Source organism: Pseudorasbora parva, chromosome 11 (assembly GCF_024679245.1).
Source record: "Pseudorasbora parva isolate DD20220531a chromosome 11, ASM2467924v1, whole genome shotgun sequence".
NCBI classification, from domain to species: Eukaryota; Metazoa; Chordata; class Actinopteri; order Cypriniformes; family Gobionidae; genus Pseudorasbora; species Pseudorasbora parva.
This window is the reverse complement of record NC_090182.1, coordinates 33,736,817-33,758,032: the sequence shown is the minus strand read 5'-3', so window position 1 is coordinate 33,758,032 and position 21,216 is coordinate 33,736,817. Positions and strand designations below refer to the sequence as shown.

At 39.2% G+C, this 21,216-nt stretch overlaps 1 protein-coding gene and 2 long non-coding RNA genes across 3 annotated transcripts in view; 2 read left to right on the top strand and 1 right to left on the bottom strand.

The window, feature by feature from the left end:
• si:ch211-255i20.3 (transmembrane emp24 domain-containing protein 11) overlaps positions 1-3,738 on the top strand; it is a 74,858-nt gene extending 71,120 nt beyond the window's left edge. Inside the window, exons 2-5 of the mRNA XM_067457831.1 lie at positions 2,730-2,818; positions 2,914-3,039; positions 3,126-3,272; positions 3,444-3,738. Of these exons, the coding sequence (XP_067313932.1) occupies positions 2,730-2,818; positions 2,914-3,039; positions 3,126-3,272; positions 3,444-3,593 (512 nt within the window). The 3' untranslated portion in view covers positions 3,594-3,738. The remainder of the gene's footprint in view (positions 1-2,729; positions 2,819-2,913; positions 3,040-3,125; positions 3,273-3,443) is intronic.
• The window catches only part of LOC137093105 (uncharacterized), a 614,166-nt gene that overhangs the window by 8,657 nt on the left and 584,293 nt on the right, over positions 1-21,216 (bottom strand). The gene's annotated exons all lie outside the window — the stretch shown is intronic.
• On the top strand, positions 14,161-17,180 carry LOC137092367 (uncharacterized). Its single transcript, XR_010908246.1, has 3 exons — positions 14,161-14,256; positions 14,747-15,044; positions 16,286-17,180. It is a non-coding gene; the product is annotated as an uncharacterized lncRNA (long non-coding RNA).

Genomic DNA, 21,216 nt, shown 5'->3' with positions numbered 1-21,216 from the left:
GCTTGGCTTGCTCACTTGGGAACACTAAAATTATGATCAAAGTTATTCAACTAATTATACAAAAAATGTATGAATTAGGTTTTAATTAATTCTATAAACTATAATACAGATCTGCCAACATTGTCGCTATATGATAAATTAAAATAAGCTGATAACATCACTGTTTTCTCCAGAACGACTGTACAGCCAAATCTAAATTTTTTGCAATATTATCCTGTTTGACACTGTGAAGCTGCTTTGACACAATCGTGATTGTAAAAGCGCTATATGAAGGGAATTGATTGATCATTCCAATTCATATTCATCTTCCTCTGAGGTGGAGTCAGTTCAATTAAAATTCCAATTTATGAATTGAATGGAGGCCAATTCTGAAATTCTGAATTTTGCACAAGCCTGGTTGCCTCATTCGACCGATCTGAGATTTGTCCGCTATGAGATAAAAAATAACATAAATACTGTTTAATTTCTTGCAGAAACTGATAATTTTGTGTCTTAAGACACCCCATGAACCGCAGGGTTTAAAGGGGTGGTTAAACACTCAGTTTCAGTCAATCTCATGTCAATCTTGAGTACCTATAGAGTAGTATTGCATCCTTCATATCTCCGAAAAGTCTTTAGTTTTATTATATTTATAAAAGAAAGATAGGCTGTACCGAGTCTTTCCGGAAAAAAAAAAAGTGGCTGGAGGCGTATCGTGTGGGTGGAGCTAAAGAATGACGAGCGCACACAAAGCGGTGACGTCCTCAAGCGTGGAGAAGAAAACGCTACCCTAAATCAGATTCAACTAATTTATGATCCAGAATCAGATCCGGAGCCTGAAATAAATTGAACAGGGGAAGCAAAAAACAGCAGGACGTCCGTCTCTGTGGTATGTACTGTATTTAGTGGCCTGTCAACATTTGTGTGGGTTTACTCGCAGTTTATGAGGACATAATTTGGTTTATGGACTATTGTATGCGACTAAACCTTAGCAGTAGCAAGCAAAGCGGTTTTGCACCTCAGACTAGTATAACGTTATACATAGAACAACAATGGAGTAACCGTTATCGCATTTGAATGACGAAGCACACTTTGTGAGAACGCTAGGTTTATGTTTGGGTGGTTTTACAATAAACAAACTGACACCTATAGTGGTCAGCTAAACAAATGTATTTAAACACAAACCATAGATCGCATGCTCCATTGATAAATTAACTAATGTTATACACGATCGTGTTGTTTACTGATGTTTACTTATGCGACGATAGCCAACAGCATAGACATTTGAAGCAGTTTTACTCACCGCCTGCTTCTAAAGCACGACCCCGAACCTTTATCGTCACCGCTCCATCAAAAACACACTTCTTTGGTAACTGTTTTCGTGAAGTCCTGTGACAGCAGTGACCGTGGAGACCCACTTTTGCGACGCGACTGTAGCGTGATGTTGTGCCGCTTCCCGTAATTTCTGCGTTCAAATGCAGCGCTGCCTTCCCGGAATGCTGTGCTGTGCTGTCGCTTGACATCACCCATAGGAATAAAGTGAAGCGCGGTGCGACAGAAGTGTTGCACAGACGACTGGATCTGCACCTTGAGAGCAGTGATTATGGGCGTGCATTTGCTCTTTTGCCTCAGTCACGCGCACGTGCACCCTTCCGGGAGAAGAGCCCGTACGGCCCATACAAGGACCTTCCGCTCTATCGATGTCAAGCCGACCCATACTCGAAAAAAACTCTCCGAAACTTGTGAGAAACCGGAAGGAGTATTTTTAAAACAGGAATACTCCATCAAACATCCAACTTAGTTTTTGAAACTTTTTGAAATGTTTGGGATGGGAATCCAAGTCTTTAACAATGTAAAAAGCTCAGTATGCATGAAACAGCATTTCACCCCCCCTTTAATATCAATTTGTATGTGTGTTTTATACTCTCATAGTGCCTCTCATAGAAAAACACCCAATTGGCATGCATTATACAAGCAACGGTTGGAGTTAAAAATCTTCATTTGTGTTCTACTGAAGAAACAAATACACCTACATCTTGGATGCCCTAGGGCTAAGCAGATATACATCACATTTTCATTTTTGGGCGAACTATCCCTTTAACATGAATAATGCATACGGTAATATATAATTCATTATAAAGTGAAGGTCATAGTAACCCACTAGTAATGAGTCTGAATCAGGTGTTACATCCTTTAAAAGTACTAAAGGAACTAATAATTATTTAGATCATTATTCTAAGAGAAAAACATAGCTCTGTTGTAATGACTGAAGTCATTGTAAGCTTTTGAGGTTTTTGTAAGTTTTTGGATATTAATGGCTGCTGATGGATTTGGTAACACTTGAGTAATTACTTGTGGGTTATGATCTTCACGTCAGAATACTGATCCAAATAACTAGTATTTCCTATAGAAGGATGCTGCACTTGAGTCATTACTATCCAAAACCTTACAAAAACATCAAAAGTTTAATTTAACCTTTATTTTACCCCCGTTTGTTGTACATTTAATACATTTGTCTTGTTCATATTTTTCAGTCAATAATTTGTTTCTGACAAATAGAGAACAGTTTGTATAATTAAACACTGTTTTGAACGGGATTAATGAAACACTCAAGGTGATACTTAATTGGTTTGCTAACGTACAATGTGTGATTTTCATTAATTAATGACGGAACAGTATTCTACAGTGTTACCAAAAATTGTAATAATGAAAGGGCTACAGTATCACTAACAAATGGCTTCTCCCTTCAGGTGTCTTTCTGCTAGAGTACTGGAATGAAAATAAGGGCAGTACTCCACACCTTGGTTTGACAGTGACTGTGAGAGACCCCAACCATGCAGTATGAATCATTACATTCCTCGTATACTGAACAACAACTGAAAATTATACAGACTGGTATTCATGACCACCTGAAACAATTCTTGTTATATGCAGGTGGTCTTGTTAAAACGCTTTGGGAGATATGGAAAATTTACCTTTACATCCCAAGCTTCTGGTCAACATTTTGTGTGCATGCAATCCAACTCCACCAGGTTTTCCGTGTTCGCTGGTGATCGTCTGGTGAGTTGAGATGATGTGGCCTAAATGTTGAATTTGATCTGCTTAAAATGTCTGCTAGGGGCTTTTACTTTTATTTTTATGCACAGAAAGTGCATTTAGATGTCCAGATGGGCGAGCATACAATTGATCCTAATGCTGCCAAGGCAAAGGACACAATGAGAGCAATGGAGTACAACCTCCAACATCTGATTGATCAGTTGCGTTACATTAGCAGCCAGCAAAATTTCCAAAGGGTAAGCAAACACAGGCAGCGGGATGGCCTGACAACAAAATATTACCATATTCATTTCAGAATCGGAATAAGAACCAGTGTCATCTGTCAATGTTTTCCAAGGTGTAGCCTACTTAGCCTACTGATTATATGCAATCTTTTATGTTTTTTTTTTTTTTTTTACTGTAACTAGGAACGTGAGGAGAAGTTTCGCCAAATGAGCGAGGAAACAAATGGAAACGTTTTGTGGTGGGCCATTATTCAGACGTCAATGCTCCTCTCTGTTGGAATCTGGCAAATGAAAAACCTCAAAGACTTTCTCATCGAAAAGAAGTTGGTTTAACTCCATCATGAAATGACTGTGTTTAGATAATTCTACATTGTTTAAAGCATTTTGATGTAGAAGTCATTATCTAATTTGAGAGTAAACAATCGTTGACTATATTGTATTTAATGAATTCATATTAAAAAGGCTACTTATTAAATAACTTATCTATTTGTGTTTTATTTAACCTTAGAGGTTTGTTTAACTAAGAATATTTATTTTATAAATTCATCCATTAAATTTGCTACAAATGTAAAGTAGGCGAAACCGGGGCAAAAGTAACACAGAACAAAAGTAACAAAGCAATTTCCTCAGAGCCCTGACTACATTTGCATTCAAGCTATGAAAGCACCTTCAGCACCCAACCCATATACATTCACCTAAAGGATTATTAGGAACACTATACTAATACTGTGTTTGACCCGCTATCAAAACTGCCTTAATTCTATGGGACCCACTTTATATTAGGTGGCCTTAACTACTATGTACTAACATTGTAATTGATCATTTGATACAATGCACTTATTGTGTATATACATGTTTATACATTTTGCTTACATTTTAAAAAATACCTGTATGTAATTACTTCTGTAATTAATTTCTGTAGTTACATTTGTAATTACACAGTTGGCACTTCCCTTCCACCTAACCCTACCCTTAAACTCACCCATACCACCACACCTGTCCCTAACCCTACCCGTATCCACCTCAATATCATAAAAGGTGTTTTGCAATACAATTTGAACACAGTAAGTACATTGTACTTATGTTTTGGTGTAAGTACATAGTACTTAAGGCCACCTAATATAAAGTGGGGCCATTCTATGGGGCATTGATTCAACAAGGTGCTAAAATTATTCTTTAGAAATGTTGGCCCATATTGATAGGATAGCATCTAGCAGTTAATGGAGATTTGTGTGATGCACATCCAGGGCACGAAGCTCCCATTCCACCACATCCCAAAGATGCTCTATTGGGTTAAGAACTGGTGATTGTGGGGACCATTTTAGTACAGTGAACTCATTGTCATGTTCAAGAAACCAATTGGAAATTATTCAAGCTTTGTGACATGGTGCATTATCCGGCTGGAAGTAGTTATCAGAGGATGGCTACATGGTGGTAAACAGGTATAGCTATAGAAAGGTATAGACATGGTCAGAAACAATGCTCAGGTAGGCCATGGCATTTAAACAATGCCCCATTGGCACTAAGGGGCCTAAAGTGTGCCAAGAAAAAATTCCCCACACCATTACACCACCACCACCAGCCTGCACAGTGGTAACAAGGCATGATGGATCCATGTTCTCATTCTGTTTACGCCAAATTCTGAATCTACTATCTGAATGTCTCAACAGAAATCGAGACTCATCAGACCAGTCTTTTGCAACAATTTTGGTGATCTCAAGCAAATTGTAGCCTCATTTTTTCTATTTGTAGTGAAGATGAGTGGTACCTGGTGGGGTCTTCTGCTGTTGTAGCCCATTAACCTCAAGGTTGTGCGTATTGTGGCTTCACAAATGCTTTGCTGGATACCTCGGTTGTAACGAGTGGTTGTTTCAGTTAAAGTTGCTGTTCTATCAGCTTAAATCGGTCGGCCCATTCTCCTCTGACCTCTAGCATTAGATAATTGCATTAGTTTGAAATTGAACAGGTGTTTCTAATAATCCTTTAGGTGAGTGTAGGCATGTGCCGATTTTCGGTAATGCGATATATCACGATGATGAATATGCACAATATTGTTATCGTGGGCACTTCAAAATATCATAAATAATAATTTATTAACAATTATAATTTTTTTATAATGCACTCAAGAATACTTTGCCTATCAACCGTATAAATGCTCAACACCGCGTCAAAGGGACACACGCTCAGATGTAAATGAGAAGCACATGAACGAGTGAAGGAGACGTGCTCAGATGTAAACAAGCCCAACGTGCGTTTGCACATGACTGAACGGGTGAAGGAGACGGCTGAATGAAGTGGCGCTCAGTGACAGCAGAGGGCGCTGATGAACTGCAGAATGCAGTGCTTACCCCGGAAACCCCACAAACAAAAGCAAACGCGCTAGTTAAGGAGTTTTTAAAACAGCCATTCGTTTTTGTAATCTCAATGTTGTTCATTACAGGCTTAGTACCAAATACTTAATACTTAATAGACTATTTATTTTCAAACTTAAATTGTTATGAACGCCTTGAGCGGTTGGAGACTCCAATGGACAGAGGAAACAGTTGGTCAGGGTTAAGTGGTTTTTATTGTGGCACAGGGTGACAGACACTCAGGTGGGAGAAAAAAACAACAACAAAAGAAAACAAAACTTAGATGCAACAAAATATAAACTGCACCAAACAATATATAGTGGTGGAAACAACCTGACCTGAGTGTGCAAACTGCACTACATAAGCAGCGCATTCCCAGAGACTCTCTCACAGTCTCTTAAGAGTCTCCAGTTGTAGACTCAGACTGTCCATGGTCTGCCTAGACCTCTCCACACCTCCTATCTCTGAACTGCCCAACTAACTTTCTGGAGTCATTTTATAGGCCTGACTCCTCCTACTTTGGAACCTACCATTTTGGAAGGTGACATGTTGCACAGACATCACAGGAATACATAATCAAAAATAACAAAACAATAACAAGAATAATTAATACAAATAAAGATGCAAACAAGAAATCATATCTGCAAATATACATAAAAATACATATTGAAAGAAAACAAATAACTTGAGAAGCCTTTCTCTCCTACACCTGAGAATTGACTCTCCAATGACGGCACAAGATGGAGGACAAACAACTATAAATGGATTGGCTGTCAAATTAAACAGGTTTGGCCAACGACTACTCAAATCTGGTAAGTATCATCTGTATCTCTCACACTGTATTCAATAAACGATGTAAAGCAAATACTTGTGGTGGTGATTTATTTCTATATGAGAAAACAGTTTTATTATGCTATCATCTGCACTTGATTGCTAATTCACATTTCTCAGGTAACACTACACACAGGACATCATACCAACAGTTTACAACACACAGTTACATCAAATATTCCACAGTTCCATGCATACATGAATGTAAGTCAGCTAACAGACTGATAATACATGAGGCCGGTGTGTGTGCATTACGTGCATGTGTATGTGTGTGTGTAGTCCATGACTAGTCGCAGGCTTACCCTGTGACATTTCCTCCCCCTTCCTCAGACACCACTCGTGGTGTCCTGGAGAGGAAATCTGCGGTGCAGTTTTCAGAGCCAGCCCGATACACAACCTCAAAGTCGAAGGGCTGTAGAGCCAGGAACCACCGTGTTATACGGGCATTAGTGTCTTTCATTCGGCCAAGCCAAACTAATGCCCGATGATCAGTCTCTAATTTAAACCTCCTACCCATAAGGTAGTACCTGAAAGAGTCTAAGGCCCATTTGACCGCCAGGCATTCCTTCTCTACAGTTGAATACCGGGTCTCTCGTGGAAGGAGTTTCCTGCTGATAAAAGCAATAGCTCTCAAATGTCCTTGCTCTCCCTGCAAAAGCACAGCCCCAAGGCCAAACTGTGAAGCATCAGTCTGCACTGTAAAAACTTTGTCAAATTCTGGACTCTGCAACACTGACTCTTTGCATAAAGCATCCTTCAAGTCCATGAAAGCACGCTCACAGTCTGAAGTCCAGTTAAGCTTGTTGGGTTTGTTCTTCTTCGTGAGTTCAGTAAGGGCTACGGCTTTCTCAGAAAAGTTCGGGATAAAGCGTCTATACCATCCCACCAGGCCAAGGAAAGACCTCACCTGCTTCTTAGTTACAGGCCGCTCAGCCTGTTTAACGACCTCAACCTTCCCAACCTGAGGGCGTATGACTCCATGCCCCAGCACATGACCAAGATAGCAGGTCTCTTCCTTAGCTATCGTGCACTTGTCTGAGCGAATAGTAAGACCAGCATTCTTTATTCGCGTTAACACCTCCTTGAGATGCATTAGATGACCCTGCCATGTCCTACTGTAAATAATAATGTCATCCAAATATGCTGCTGCGTACCTCTCAGTTCCCCTAAGGATTTGATCGATCATCCTCTGAAAAGTCGCAGGAGCCCCATGAAGCCCGAAAGGAAGCATGCGGAATTGATAGTGCCCAAATGGAGTCTTGAATGCTGTAAACTCTTTACTGTCTGGACTTAAGGGCACTTGCCAGTAGCCTTTGCACAGATCAAGAGTTGTAAGGTACTGTGCACTGCCAAGCTTTTCAATTAAATCGTCTACTCTGGGCATAGGGTAAGGATCAAATTTGCTCACCGAGTTGAGTTTTCTGAAGTCCAAACAGAATCTGAGGGACCCATCTTTCTTGGGCACAAGCACAATGGGGCTGTTCCACTCACTGACTGATGGTTCTATCACCTCCAGTTTCTGCATCATTTCCAGCTCTTGCTTCATGGTGGACAACAGCCTTTCTGGAACTCTGTACACTGCTTGTCGGATTGGTTTCACATCCTTCAAATAAATGTGATGCTGTACCAAGTCTGTCTTCCCAGGTATATCCTGGAACAGTTGCTCAGGTATACACTTTTTCAGCTGAATTCTTTGTTCGGCTGTCAAATGCTGAAGATTTAAAGGGTACTCACTTTCATGAACAGGCATGTATTGCTCCTCTACTTCATCTTCTTCCTGTACTGCCCTCACCAAGAGCTCTTTCACCTCCGCTCTTACTGGTTCTAGCTGTGCAGATGGACTGTGCCACTTCTTCAACATATTGACGTGAAAGATTTGTAAAGGTTTATTTCTAGATGGCATTTCAATTTCATACGTTACCAGACCAACTTTCTTTCTCACTTGGTACGGACCTTGCCATTTGGCCAACAGTTTGTTCTCTGATGTTGGAAGTAACAATAAAACTTGCTCTCCTGCTTGGAAAGTTCGGGACCTGGCCTTCTGGTCATACCATGTCTTCTGCTTCACTTGTGACTCTTGCACGCTCTCTCGTGCCTGGGTGGATGCTTGCTGCAACTTCTCTCTCATTTTGAGGATGTATGAGAGAATGTTCTGCTTAGTAGGCTTGTCACTGGCTTCCCAACTGTCTCTCAAAACATCCAATGGACCGCGTATCTGGTGAGCAAACAGCAATTCAAAAGGAGAGAACCCGGTGGAAGCTTGAGGAACTTCACGATAAGCAAACAAAAGGTAAGGCAGCCATTTGTCCCAGTCTTTTCCATTTTCAGACACAAACTTCTTCAACATGCCTTTTAAAGTCTGATTAAATCTTTCTACCAGACCATCAGTCTGGGGGTGATATGGAGTAGTACGAACTCTCTTAATGCCCAGTAGCTGATAGACCTGTTTTAGGGTTCGACTCATAAAATTGGGGCCTTGGTCAGTCAACACTACTTTAGGGATGCCTACGTGTGAGAAGAAGTTTAAAAGTGCAGCTGCAATCTGTTTTGCAGTAACCTCTCTCAAAGGGTAGGCCTCTGGGTATCTGGTTGCATAATCACAAACTACCAAAATAAACCGGTTCCCTTTCTGGCTTCTCTCCACAGGTCCAACAATGTCAACCCCTATCCTCTCAAAAGGTGTATCCACTACAGGTATTGGAATAAGAGGTGCCTTTGCAGGTGTTCTACCAACTGCTAACTGACACTCAGCACAAGTCTTGCAATACTCTTTCACTTCGGTGTACATACCGGGCCAATAAAACCGTTTGGAAATTCTCATCAAGGTCCTCATAAATCCCATGTGACCTGACCAGGGAATCGAATGGGCAAGCTCTAATACCTTTCTGCGCTGAGCTTTGGGTACCACTAACTGCACCTTGATCCTCTTCTGTTCCCACATCTGTAGTCACCTGACCCCTGGTCTTTGGTGGCATTTTAAGGGTACTGTCACTTTAACCGCTGTTAGACACCAACTGTTAGGTTTCCTTTACTGCCTGCCCCAAACGTTGCGAAGCTTTACTTCTGACACCAATTGTTATGAACGCCTTGAGCGGTTGGAGACTCCAATGGACAGAGGAAACAGTTGGTCAGGGTTAAGTGGTTTTTATTGTGGCACAGGGTGACAGACACTCAGGTGGGAGAAAAAACAACAACAAAAGAAAACAAAACTTAGATGCAACAAAATATAAACTGCACCAAACAATATATAGTGGTGGAAACAACCTGACCTGAGTGTGCAAACTGCACTACATAAGCAGCGCATTCCCAGAGACTCTCTCACAGTCTCTTAAGAGTCTCCAGTTGTAGACTCAGACTGTCCATGGTCTGCCTAGACCTCTCCACACCTCCTATCTCTGAACTGCCCAACTAACTTTCTGGAGTCATTTTATAGGCCTGACTCCTCCTACTTTGGAACCTACCATTTTGGAAGGTGACATGTTGCACAGACATCACAGGAATACATAATCAAAAATAACAAAACAATAACAAGAATAATTAATACAAATAAAGATGCAAACAAGAAATCATATCTGCAAATATACATAAAAATACATATTGAAAGAAAACAAATAACTTGAGAAGCCTTTCTCTCCTACACCTGAGAATTGACTCTCCAATGACGGCACAAGATGGAGGACAAACAACTATAAATGGATTGGCTGTCAAATTAAACAGGTTTGGCCAACGACTACTCAAATCTGGTAAGTATCATCTGTATCTCTCACACTGTATTCAATAAACGATGTAAAGCAAATACTTGTGGTGGTGATTTATTTCTATATGAGAAAACAGTTTTATTATGCTATCATCTGCACTTGATTGCTAATTCACATTTCTCAGGTAACACTACACACAGGACATCATACCAACAGTTTACAACACACAGTTACATCAAATATTCCACAGTTCCATGCATACATGAATGTAAGTCAGCTAACAGACTGATAATACATGAGGCCGGTGTGTGTGCATTACGTGCATGTGTATGTGTGTGTGTAGTCCATGACTAGTCGCAGGCTTACCCTGTGACATAAATATTATGTTTTAATCTGGAATACAACATGCCCTAATTATTAGAATTTTTTGGATTATTTGTCCAAAAGACATACGACTTCATTCCCTAACAGGTAACACTTTACTTGAAGGGGTGTGCATAAGACTGACATGACACCTTCATAATCATGACATAACACGTGTCATGAATATGAAGGAGTTTTTATGCATGTTTATGACAACTGTAATTTAGTGTCATTCGCTTAATTATGTCATTTGTATTGCAATGATGACATTTCGGAGTTGTCTTTGTTATGACAACTTGACATAAACCAATACATCATAACCTGTCAGTGTCTTTGTCATGACAACTTGACATTACCAAGACAACATAACCTGTCATAAACATGACATAACAGATTATCAAATTTAAGAAACTTACTTAGCTTATAGGGTTAACCTTAAACTGTCATGTGGTTTGTTTTGATGTTGACTGAGGCCATTATAATGTCATACATTTTTTTCAGTGGCACAAGTTTAATTTGTCATTAAAATGTAATTAGGTGTTAATACGCTGTCAAATAATTTTTTAATAACAGCATCATTAATATTTTTCAGTTCATAATGTTTTATTTTATTTTTTAAGTTTCCTCCACCAGCTTCAACAGAAGGTAAGATAATAGACAATTTCAAATGTCTTAAAAATATTAAAAGGAGTTCGAGAAATAAAATCAATCATTTCATTTTTAAGACCTGCCCTCTCACAGAACTGACTCTTACAAACACAAGGCATGAATTTATACACAGGTGACCAGCTCCAATTAACGCAAAAAGGGGAAAACACGTTCACAAATAATGGCCATTACACAAAATAAACATATATATATATATATATATATATATATATATATATATATATATATATATATATATATATATATATATATATATATATATATATATATCAACATCATATACACACAACACTTTGTCAAATGACTTCACTTTATAAATTATCTTCCGATGTATACAAATAAGAGGAATAGTCTTTAGAGCCCCACCCCGGGCTGAACAAGGAATGGTTGCGACTAGATCCTAGGCCGAAACATTATATATAGAGCCAACTTTTCCGCCTGAACCCCTTTTGACGGTGCACCAGCACACGGGACTCCGCCATAACAAACAGACAAACAAAGAAATGGTAAGAATAAACTCAAACTATTTGTTAAAGAGTGAGCGAAAGTTTAAATAAAGTATATTAAACCCAAAATAACGTTGTTGTGAATTGTTTTTACTTACTGCAAACTAAATTGACATTAAACACCTAAACAAACTAACCTGACTGAGGCTCTGCCAACAACTGTTACAGCGTACACATAACCAGTGGTGCCACCATAGACATCATTATATAGGTGTATATGTCTATGCCACTCTATCATTTTGAGTTATATTAATAGTTTTTAATGACTCTGTACGATTTCCTCTATGATGCCATATTTCAGGTCAAGCTAAATATTCATGACACAGTTATAAAATAATTTGACAGAGTATTGACATGTTAATGACAAATTCAACTTGTACCACTGTAGTTTAGGTCAAGGAATATATTCATGACAATGTTATGAAATAATTTGACACAGTATTGACACTTAATGACATGTTAATGACAAATTCAACTTGTACCACTGTAGTTTAGGTCAAGAAATATATTCATGACAATGTTATAAAATAATTTGACAGAGTATTGACACTTAATGACATGTAAATGACAAATTAAATTTATAAAAAAATCATGACATTATAATAGCCTAATGACAGCCAACGTCAAAACCAACCACATGACAGTTTAATAATAATAATAATAATAATAATAATAATAATAATAATAGATTTTATTTATAACGCACTTTTCATTCTGAAGAATCTCAAAGTGCAACAAAGGGAAAAAATAACAATACATGAATAACAAGTAAAAATTACATCTCAACATCATGCCGGACGCTGATGACGCTAGCCTGGTGCAAACTTCAGCCACCATGCAGTTCAAGCCCGAGGGGGACCACCAGTGAGCAGCTGACACCCAGAAGAGAGAGCAGCCGCAGCGAGCAACATCAAATGTCCTTCAAACCAAAACCAACCACAAATTCAAACAAAAACAGAAGAGAAGCGGTGACAAAACGGCAAACAATGTCCTCTCAGTGGCTGCCAGCAATTAGCAATAGTCCCAATTGTAGCTCTGACTGTTAAGGGCAGTGGTGTAGTCTAGATTTTTGTAGTGAGTATACTGTGATCCCCCCCACCCCCCACCCCCACCCTTAAAAATTCTTACATTAAGAAACATTTACTAGACAAGTAAAAATGATTGTCTTGTTTATGGAAAAAAATACACAAAATTAAGAGTTTTTGCTTAAAATAAGATAATAAGAAATAACCATTGGGGTAAGAAAAATAATCTTGTTTTCTGTTTGAATTAAGACTATTTTTCTTCCCCCTTTGGCAGATTATTTAGCTCATTTTAAGCAAAAGCCTGTGCTCCAGGTGACATATTCATATAACATTTAAGGATAACTATTGGTAATCAGACAGTTGGCAGCACCCAGTGGCTTCCACAGTAGGAACAAATATAGACTATGAAAGTCAATGCATGCTGCCAACTGTCTGTTTACCAACATTTCTCAAAATATCATCTTTTGCATTAAACAGAAGAAAGAAACTCACACAGTTTTGGAACAAATTAGGGGGTGAGGAAATTATAACACAATTTACATTTTTGGGTGATCTATACCTTTAAGAGCTACATTTAGCATCAAATGTTATATGAAAATGGTACCTGAAACACAGGTTTTATCAGCTGTTATCTACCTAACTTACTGTCCTTCCAGCCTCCACTCTAACCAAGGATGCTTGTTTTTAAATTCCCTAGCCTGACTTTCTGTCAACAAGGCTGGTCAGAAGTTCTCATTTCTCTCATCATCTGAAATAACAAGGAGATATCTGTTGACCACACACACACACACACACACACACACACACACACACACACACACACACACACACACACACACCTGGTTCACTATCTTTGTGGGGACTCTCCATAGGCATAATGTTTTTTATACTGTACAAACTGTACATTCTATCCCCTTACACTGCCCCTAAACCTACCCATTACACACACACAAACAAACACACACAATGCCCCTACCCCTAAACCTACCCATCACACACAGACACAGACACAGACACACAAATACCCCTACCCCTACCTACCCATCACACACACACACATATTATTTTGAGGTGCCAATCCGTTATACATGGGAGCTTTACTGTATCTTGAAGATTGTTGTCTTCTGAGTTTCTGAGTTTTTATACTGGCAGTTTAGTTCAGAACAGGGCACAGTTCTTATGAAAAGTTGGTAATGTGAAAGCTGTCATGCGGACCTGGGAGCGCACCAGAACCACACCATACCTGGAGGAGGAATATAGCGCGGCCCCTTTAAGAGATGCGCGTCCCCCATTGAACTGCCGGTATTTTGTGTGTTTGTGCAGAACTGCGCCGCGATTCACACGAACAGTGTGAGAAACACGGACTTGGAGCGCTTTTGTTTAGAAAAGTAAACTGCGTATTCGTTTTGGCCGATTGCAATGTATTTAGTTCAATAAAACCTGTAACGTTAATGTAAGCGGCGCCGCGTCTCAGGTATCGCACACCGGACGTGCACATTCTATACGCGCGAGCTCGATTTTGAATCGACTTCTGAAGAAGAGCTGCACAATGGGTGAGTTCTTACTTTGTTTATTATTTATTTATTATTTAGTTTTTTAATTTTTAGTGTGTAATAGCTCACTGTTGAAGGTTCATTAATGAAAATCACATTACGTCTGCTATTGTTTTGTTGTATCGGTTGTCTAGACAACTGTGTTACATAGTAGCATATTATTGCTAGTCCACATGAAAACGTTAAATAAACAAGTTATTTGGGTAACATTTTACAATAAAGTTATTATAGTTTATGTATTAGGCTAACTACTAATACATTTTTTGGCTAACTTTAGGATAATGGTCATTAGTTAACATAAGGTAACTACAATAGTTAACCATGAACAGTATTTGTATTAACTTATATTAACAAAGATGAACAAATACAGTAACAAATGTATTGGTCATGGTTAGTTCATGTTAATACATTAACTAATGTTAACTAAGGACCATTATACTAAAGTGTTACCGGTTTTGAATGCCCTGTTTTTCATGTCCTTCTTAAATAGATCAAATACTGATGGACAACAAAAAAACTGCTGCACTGCTACTTTTACGTCGAAGAATCAAAAATAGAGGCAATCGAATTTGGGTACACCCTCTAAATGAAAAAAGGAAACAATTTGGTGCTTACCACCATCTTGTTCAGGAGCTGCAATTAAGCCCAGAAAAGCACCTGCAGTACTTCAGAATGAGTGCAGAGCAGATGGAGGATCTTTTGTCAGTTATTGGACCTGACATCACAGGGATGTCTATAAATTACCGGACACCAATTGGGCCAAAGGAAAAACTTGCAGTAACTTTGAGGTAAGTAATTTTCTGTATATAAACTATTTGCCTATCTCATCTACTCTGTAATAATGTTATACCGTTTAAAGAATGAAGATATTATTTCAAGATTTCATTAAATAGATTTTATTGTGAGCCATTTATAGATATTACAGTAATGAACTATAGATATAACAGTAATGATACTCTTACTAATAAGAATTGCTGACCAATTTAGCCAGCCTTTACATACATTTTATTAAGGGTGGGCCCAAACATTTCATACTAGAGTAAGAAAAAAAAAAACAGTAAGTAATCTAACATAAAACAGAAGTAGGTTAACAATCAAGCAAGCAAACAAACAAACAAACAAACAAACAAACAAACAGACAGACAGACAGACAGATGAACAAAAAAATACATAAACATTAGATCTTAGTTAACTTAATACATATGGTCTGTTGAGAAAGTTGAGGGTGCCGCAAATACTTTAATTTGGAGCATTCCAGCTACCAAAAACTGGTGGTCCTGTGTGGTAGCTAAGCCCATGATTTGCTTGACTCTGCGCATCCATGTCATCCAAGATGCGTAGCATCTCTATTTTCGTTCTTGTCTGCTCCCTTTTCCCCAAGGACCTCATTTGAGGTGCTAAACTTAAAAGGAAAAGTTCAGTTTCATCGTGTTGTTTTGGTGGCACTGTTGGTGATACTAAAAAATCCATAAGCTTTTCATTAATTTCTGTGTTTGGACTTTTCGGGTTATCTCTTTTTTTTTTCCTGGGTCTCTGGGGCCATTCTGAAACTTCTTCACTTCTAGTCCCTGCTGTCTCCTGTACTGGGCTTTCCTCTTCTGCACTCATTTGTGTGTCTAGATCACCTTCATGGTTTGACCCATCCACATGGTTTTCAAAGTCAACATTACTGATTGTACTGAGAAAAAGACAGAGAGACAAATTAGAGCATGCACAGTTTAGTTTCATAATTTTTTACAGTTAAAACCCTACTTCGTCATACTTTAGTCATTTGCCTTGTATGTTAAAGACATTTAATTAGCAGTATATTACTGTAAAATCTACCTTCTATTTTGTAAGAAAATATTCAGGAAAGAAATTGCGGCAGCGTATTTCCACTCCTGTTGACGCATTGCTCCAGAGCCACTTGGCAATTGCTGTCTTTTCTTCCATTTGATGTAGTTGTCTAGAAGTGCCTTCCATCTTGTTCTACACTCATTTTCTGTGAAGAGGGAAAATGAATATTTATATCAATGCTTATGTTTTACAGACATCTGGCCACAGGAAATTCAGTTAGAACAATTGCCTTCAACTATCGATTGGGCGAGAGCACAGTGGCTAAATCCATCAAAGACACATGTGCTGCAATTAACAGGCGGATGATGGAGACACACCTTTCAAGGCCAACTGAGCAGGAGTGGAGGAATATTGCCTCAAAATTTGCAACTAGGTGGAATTTCCCTAACTGTATAGGAGCAATAGATGGGAAGCACATCCTCCTCGTTGCACCACCACATTCGGGCAGTCTTTTTTTTAATTATAAAAAAAACATTCTCAGTAGTTTTATTGGCTGTGGTTGATTCTGAATATCACTTCCGACTAGTTCATATTGGAGAGTATGGACGGTCGAGCGATGGAGGTGTCTTTGCTGGCTCGGCCATAGGACAGGCACTGGATGCAAAGAAGTTGGAGGTGCCAGATGATATGCATGTGCCAGGAGCAGAACATCTGGGGAACATGCCATTCACCATTGTCGGAGATGCAGCATTCCCGTTGAAAACCTACTTGATGCGGCCTTACCCTGGACGGGAATTGTCAACTCAACAACGCATTTTCAACTACAGATTGTCACGAGCGCGCAATGTGGTGGAAGATGCCTTCGGAATATTGTCATCTCGCTGGAGGATCCCGCATGGCAGGATCAACATGCACCCTGACAAAATAAACAGCCTTATTTTGTCAGCCTGCATCCTGCACAACTTTCTACTCAAGCCAGTGGAAGTAGAGAGGTGGCTGAATACCAGTGCTCCAACTACTGGATCGATGGATAGCATCTCCACTGCTGGTGGACATCGTGGTGCAAGGGAGGCCTACACAGTTCGAGACAAATTCTGCTCGTATTTTAACGCTGAGGGACATGTAACTTGGCAGTATGAAATGGTTTAATGGTCACCATGGTGTTTATTTATTTATTTATTTATTTATTTATTACATTCAATTGATTTTTTAGAATAGATCACTTAAAAGTGATATCTTTTAGAGTAATGTAAATATTATATCTTAATGTATGCCTGCTCAATTTAGTCTCTGATTAGCATAGTGTTCCTATTAGATTGTACTCATCAGTTATTAGTATTATTATAAAGTAATTTCAATATTTCTTAAAGCTATTCATACTATTTGTTTGTTTAAATAAAACAAAAAGGCTACACGTTTTTTGTGTAAGCTATAACGTTACTTGTTTCGTTGTCTTCAATTAAGTTATAATCATATTCCTGACTGTGTTTCTGAGGCAGGTTGTCCGTTTGTGGTCAACAAAAGTGTTATTTTTAAGACCATTATAAAATTGAGATAATGTCTGTACTATACGTTATTTTACACTTGTACTGTACAATTAAATACAGACGTTGCTAACGTCATACACTGAACATTTTACCTCAGGTCGTAAAGTTACGTTAAGCTAAAAATTAGAGAATCTTACCTGAAAATCCGATAACTTCGGCGATCTTCCTCCACGCTGCTGACTTTCTTATGTTGCCTTTGAAGAATCTGTGGTTTGTAGCAAATATTTCAGGGTATTTCTCTACTTCATTGATCAGTTTTTCGTCATCCATTGTGATCACTACTAGGCCTACGCTATTGAAATTACCTGCAATGTGTATAACCTGGTAAATCCAGTAGGTGGCAGGCAGCACAAGACTGAACGTAACCACGAGAGGCAAACGGTACATTTGCCTGTGCTTTATTATTTCGCATCACTGGGGTTATTGTATGGAAAAATGGCACAACAGAGGCAAATAAAATATTTTAAAAGGCTACGTTTATTATACATTTCCCCAAAATATGTTTAGACTTTATTCAAGCTGTTGAACTCATAATGTAAAACAAATGTGTCTTGTAGCAAAGGGTGAAATCAGTATACCTTAACGATTTGAGGGAACTTTTAATATAAAGCCTTGAAATGGCGCTCTGTGGCGCGGCAGGATTTAGAACAACTTCCTGAGTCGCCGCGGACAGGCGCCGAATGCCGCCACCGGTGTGCGTACACTCATTGAAAACAATGTGTTCGAATTTTAAAGACGTGGCGCGCCGCCGAGCTCCGCGTCCGGTGTGCGACCCCCTTTAGACTAGTCACAAACATAAGAAAATAAAATAAAATCTAAATTTAATAGTGAAGTTAACATGATTTGTGGGTGGAGAAGCGGCGAACAGACAACGCCAGCGTCCTCTCCCCCACGTTGCCTAGCAACTAATGTAATGTAAACCCAAAAAGCTAAGTAGTTTCTTAAATTTGATAATTAATCTGCTATGTCATTTCATGTCTGTTTATGACTGGTTATGTTGTCTTGGTAATGTCAAGTTGTCATGACAAAGACACTGACAGGTTATGATGTATTGGTTTATGTCAAGTTGTCATAACAAAGACAACTCTGAAATGTCATCATTGCATTAAAAATGACATAATTAAGCGAATGACACTTAATGACAGTTGTTATAAACATGCATAAAAACTCATAGATGTGTCATGTCATGATTATGAAGGTGTCATGTCAGTCTTATGCACACCCCTTCAAGTAAAGTGTTACCGTGAAATTTTGAATACATTTTTGGCCAAGGATTCTTCAAACTTAAAATGTATAAACAGACTTATGACTCTAAGGTGATTTTTCAGAAGTTCAAACATGATTTCTTGAACAATTTTTTCTGACCCTGGTATCTATGAACTTGAAATGTCTATGCATATCAATAGACTCCGTAAAGTTCACCAGTAGTTCAAGGATGAACTTTTGAACTTATTTTTTGCCAAAGAGTCTATGAACTTGAACTTTCTATACATAGTAATAGATTCATCAGTAGTTCAAGTGTGAAATTTTGACTATATTTTTGGCCAAGGAGACAGACTAAAAATGTATAAACAGACTTATGACTCTACGGTGTTTCTTCAGAAGTTCAAACATGATTTCTTGAACTATTTTTTCTGACCCTGGTATCTATGAACTTGACATTTCTATGCATACCAAAACTCTGTATATTTCATCAGTTGTTCATGGATGAACTTTTGAACTTATTTTTTGCCAAAGAGTATGAACTTGAACCGTATACCAATTGAGTCCAATAGATACCAATGACTCCTAATGTTTCATCAGTAGTTCAAGGATAAACTTTTTAACTTATTTTTTGCCAAAGAGTCTATAAAACTTGAACTTTCTATACATAGTAATAGATTAATCATAGTTCAAGTGTGAAATTTTGAATACATTTTTGGCCAAGGATTCTTCAAAATTAAAATGTATAAACAGACTTATGACTCTAAGGTGATTCTTCAGAAGTTCAAACATGATTTCTTGAACTATTTTTTCTGACCCTGGTATCTATGAACTTGAAATGTCTATGCATATCAATAGACTCCGTATATTTCACCAGTAGTTCAAGGATGAACTTTTGAACTTATTTTTTGCCAAAGAGTCTATGAACTTGAACTTTCTATACATGGTAATAGATTCATCAGTAGTTCAAGTGTGACATTTTGACTATATTTTTGGCCAAGGAGTCTTCAAACTTAAAAAGTATAAACAGACTTATGACTCTACGGTGTTCCTTCGGAAGTTCAAACATGATTTCTTGAACTATTTTTTCTGACCCTGGTATCTATGCACTTGACATTTCTATGCATATCAATAGACTCCGTAAATTTCACCAGTAGTTCAAGGATGATGTCACGGCTGTAATGAGAGACAGAGAGGATCCAATAGGGAATCAAAAACAAGTTTATTGTTCCACAGGACGGCAAGCGTCAACAATAAACAAGACTCAAATAACAGGCAAAAGTAGCAAAGAGACAGGCTCCAGGGCACAGGCAGGCGAACTGCGGCGAAGGTCAGGTGCAAAACCGGGGTAGGCGGATTAATAGGAGCATGAAAAACAGGCTTTAATTTGGAAACATGATACACGGGGTGAATTCTCCCGTACGCGGGAGGTAGTTTGAGGCGGACTGTCACCGGGCTAAGAATCTTGGTGACAGTAAACGGGCCAATGAATTTAGGGGCTAGCTTATTACTCACGGAGCGGAGAGGAATGTTCTTAGAAGAAAGCCACACTTTTTGACCCACGACGTAGACGGGAGGCTTAGACCGGTGGCGATCGGCTTGGGCCTTGGTGCGTCTACCCACCCGGAGCAGAGTCTCACGGGCTCTACTCCAAGTGTCTCGACACCTCTGGACGAAGGCATGCGCGGAGGGGACCGCGACCTCGGATTCCAGACTGGGAAAGATAGGTGGCTGGTACCCTAAACTACATTCAAAAGGCGAAAGGCCCGTACCTGACACTGGTAATGAATTATGTGCGTACTCAATCCATGAGATGAGTTGACTCCAGGAGGAAGGATTTCTGGAGGCCAAACATCGTAACCCTCTCTCAAGGTCCTGGTTGGCCCGCTCTGTCTGGCCATTGCTCTGAGGATGAAACCCTGAAGACAAACTAACCGTCGCCCCTAATAATTTACAAAATTCTCGCCAAAATTTGGACACGAACTGGGGTCCCCTGTCGGAGACCACGTCCATCGGAAGGCCATTTAAATGAAAGACGTGATCGACGACAGCTACCGCTGTCTCCTTGGCTGAAGGTAATTTGGGCAGGGGAACAAAATGTACCATCTTCGAGAATCGGTCCACGACGGTAAAAACAACCGACTTGCCCTGGGAGGGCGGGAGGGCGGTGATAAAATCTAGAGCGATATGGGACCAGGGTCTCGAAGGGACAGACAGCGGTTGAAGGAGCCCATCGGGAGGGCGGTTAGATGTCTTCCCCATGGCACAGACTGAACAGGCCAAAACAAAATCTCGGATGTCACGAGCCATACCGGGCCACCAGAATCGTTGCTTAACCAAAAATTTGGTTCTATTAACTCCTGGATGACAAGCGACATTGGAACAACGTCGGACCGAACTCCCTCCGGAACGAATAATCGGTTCGTTGGTCCAC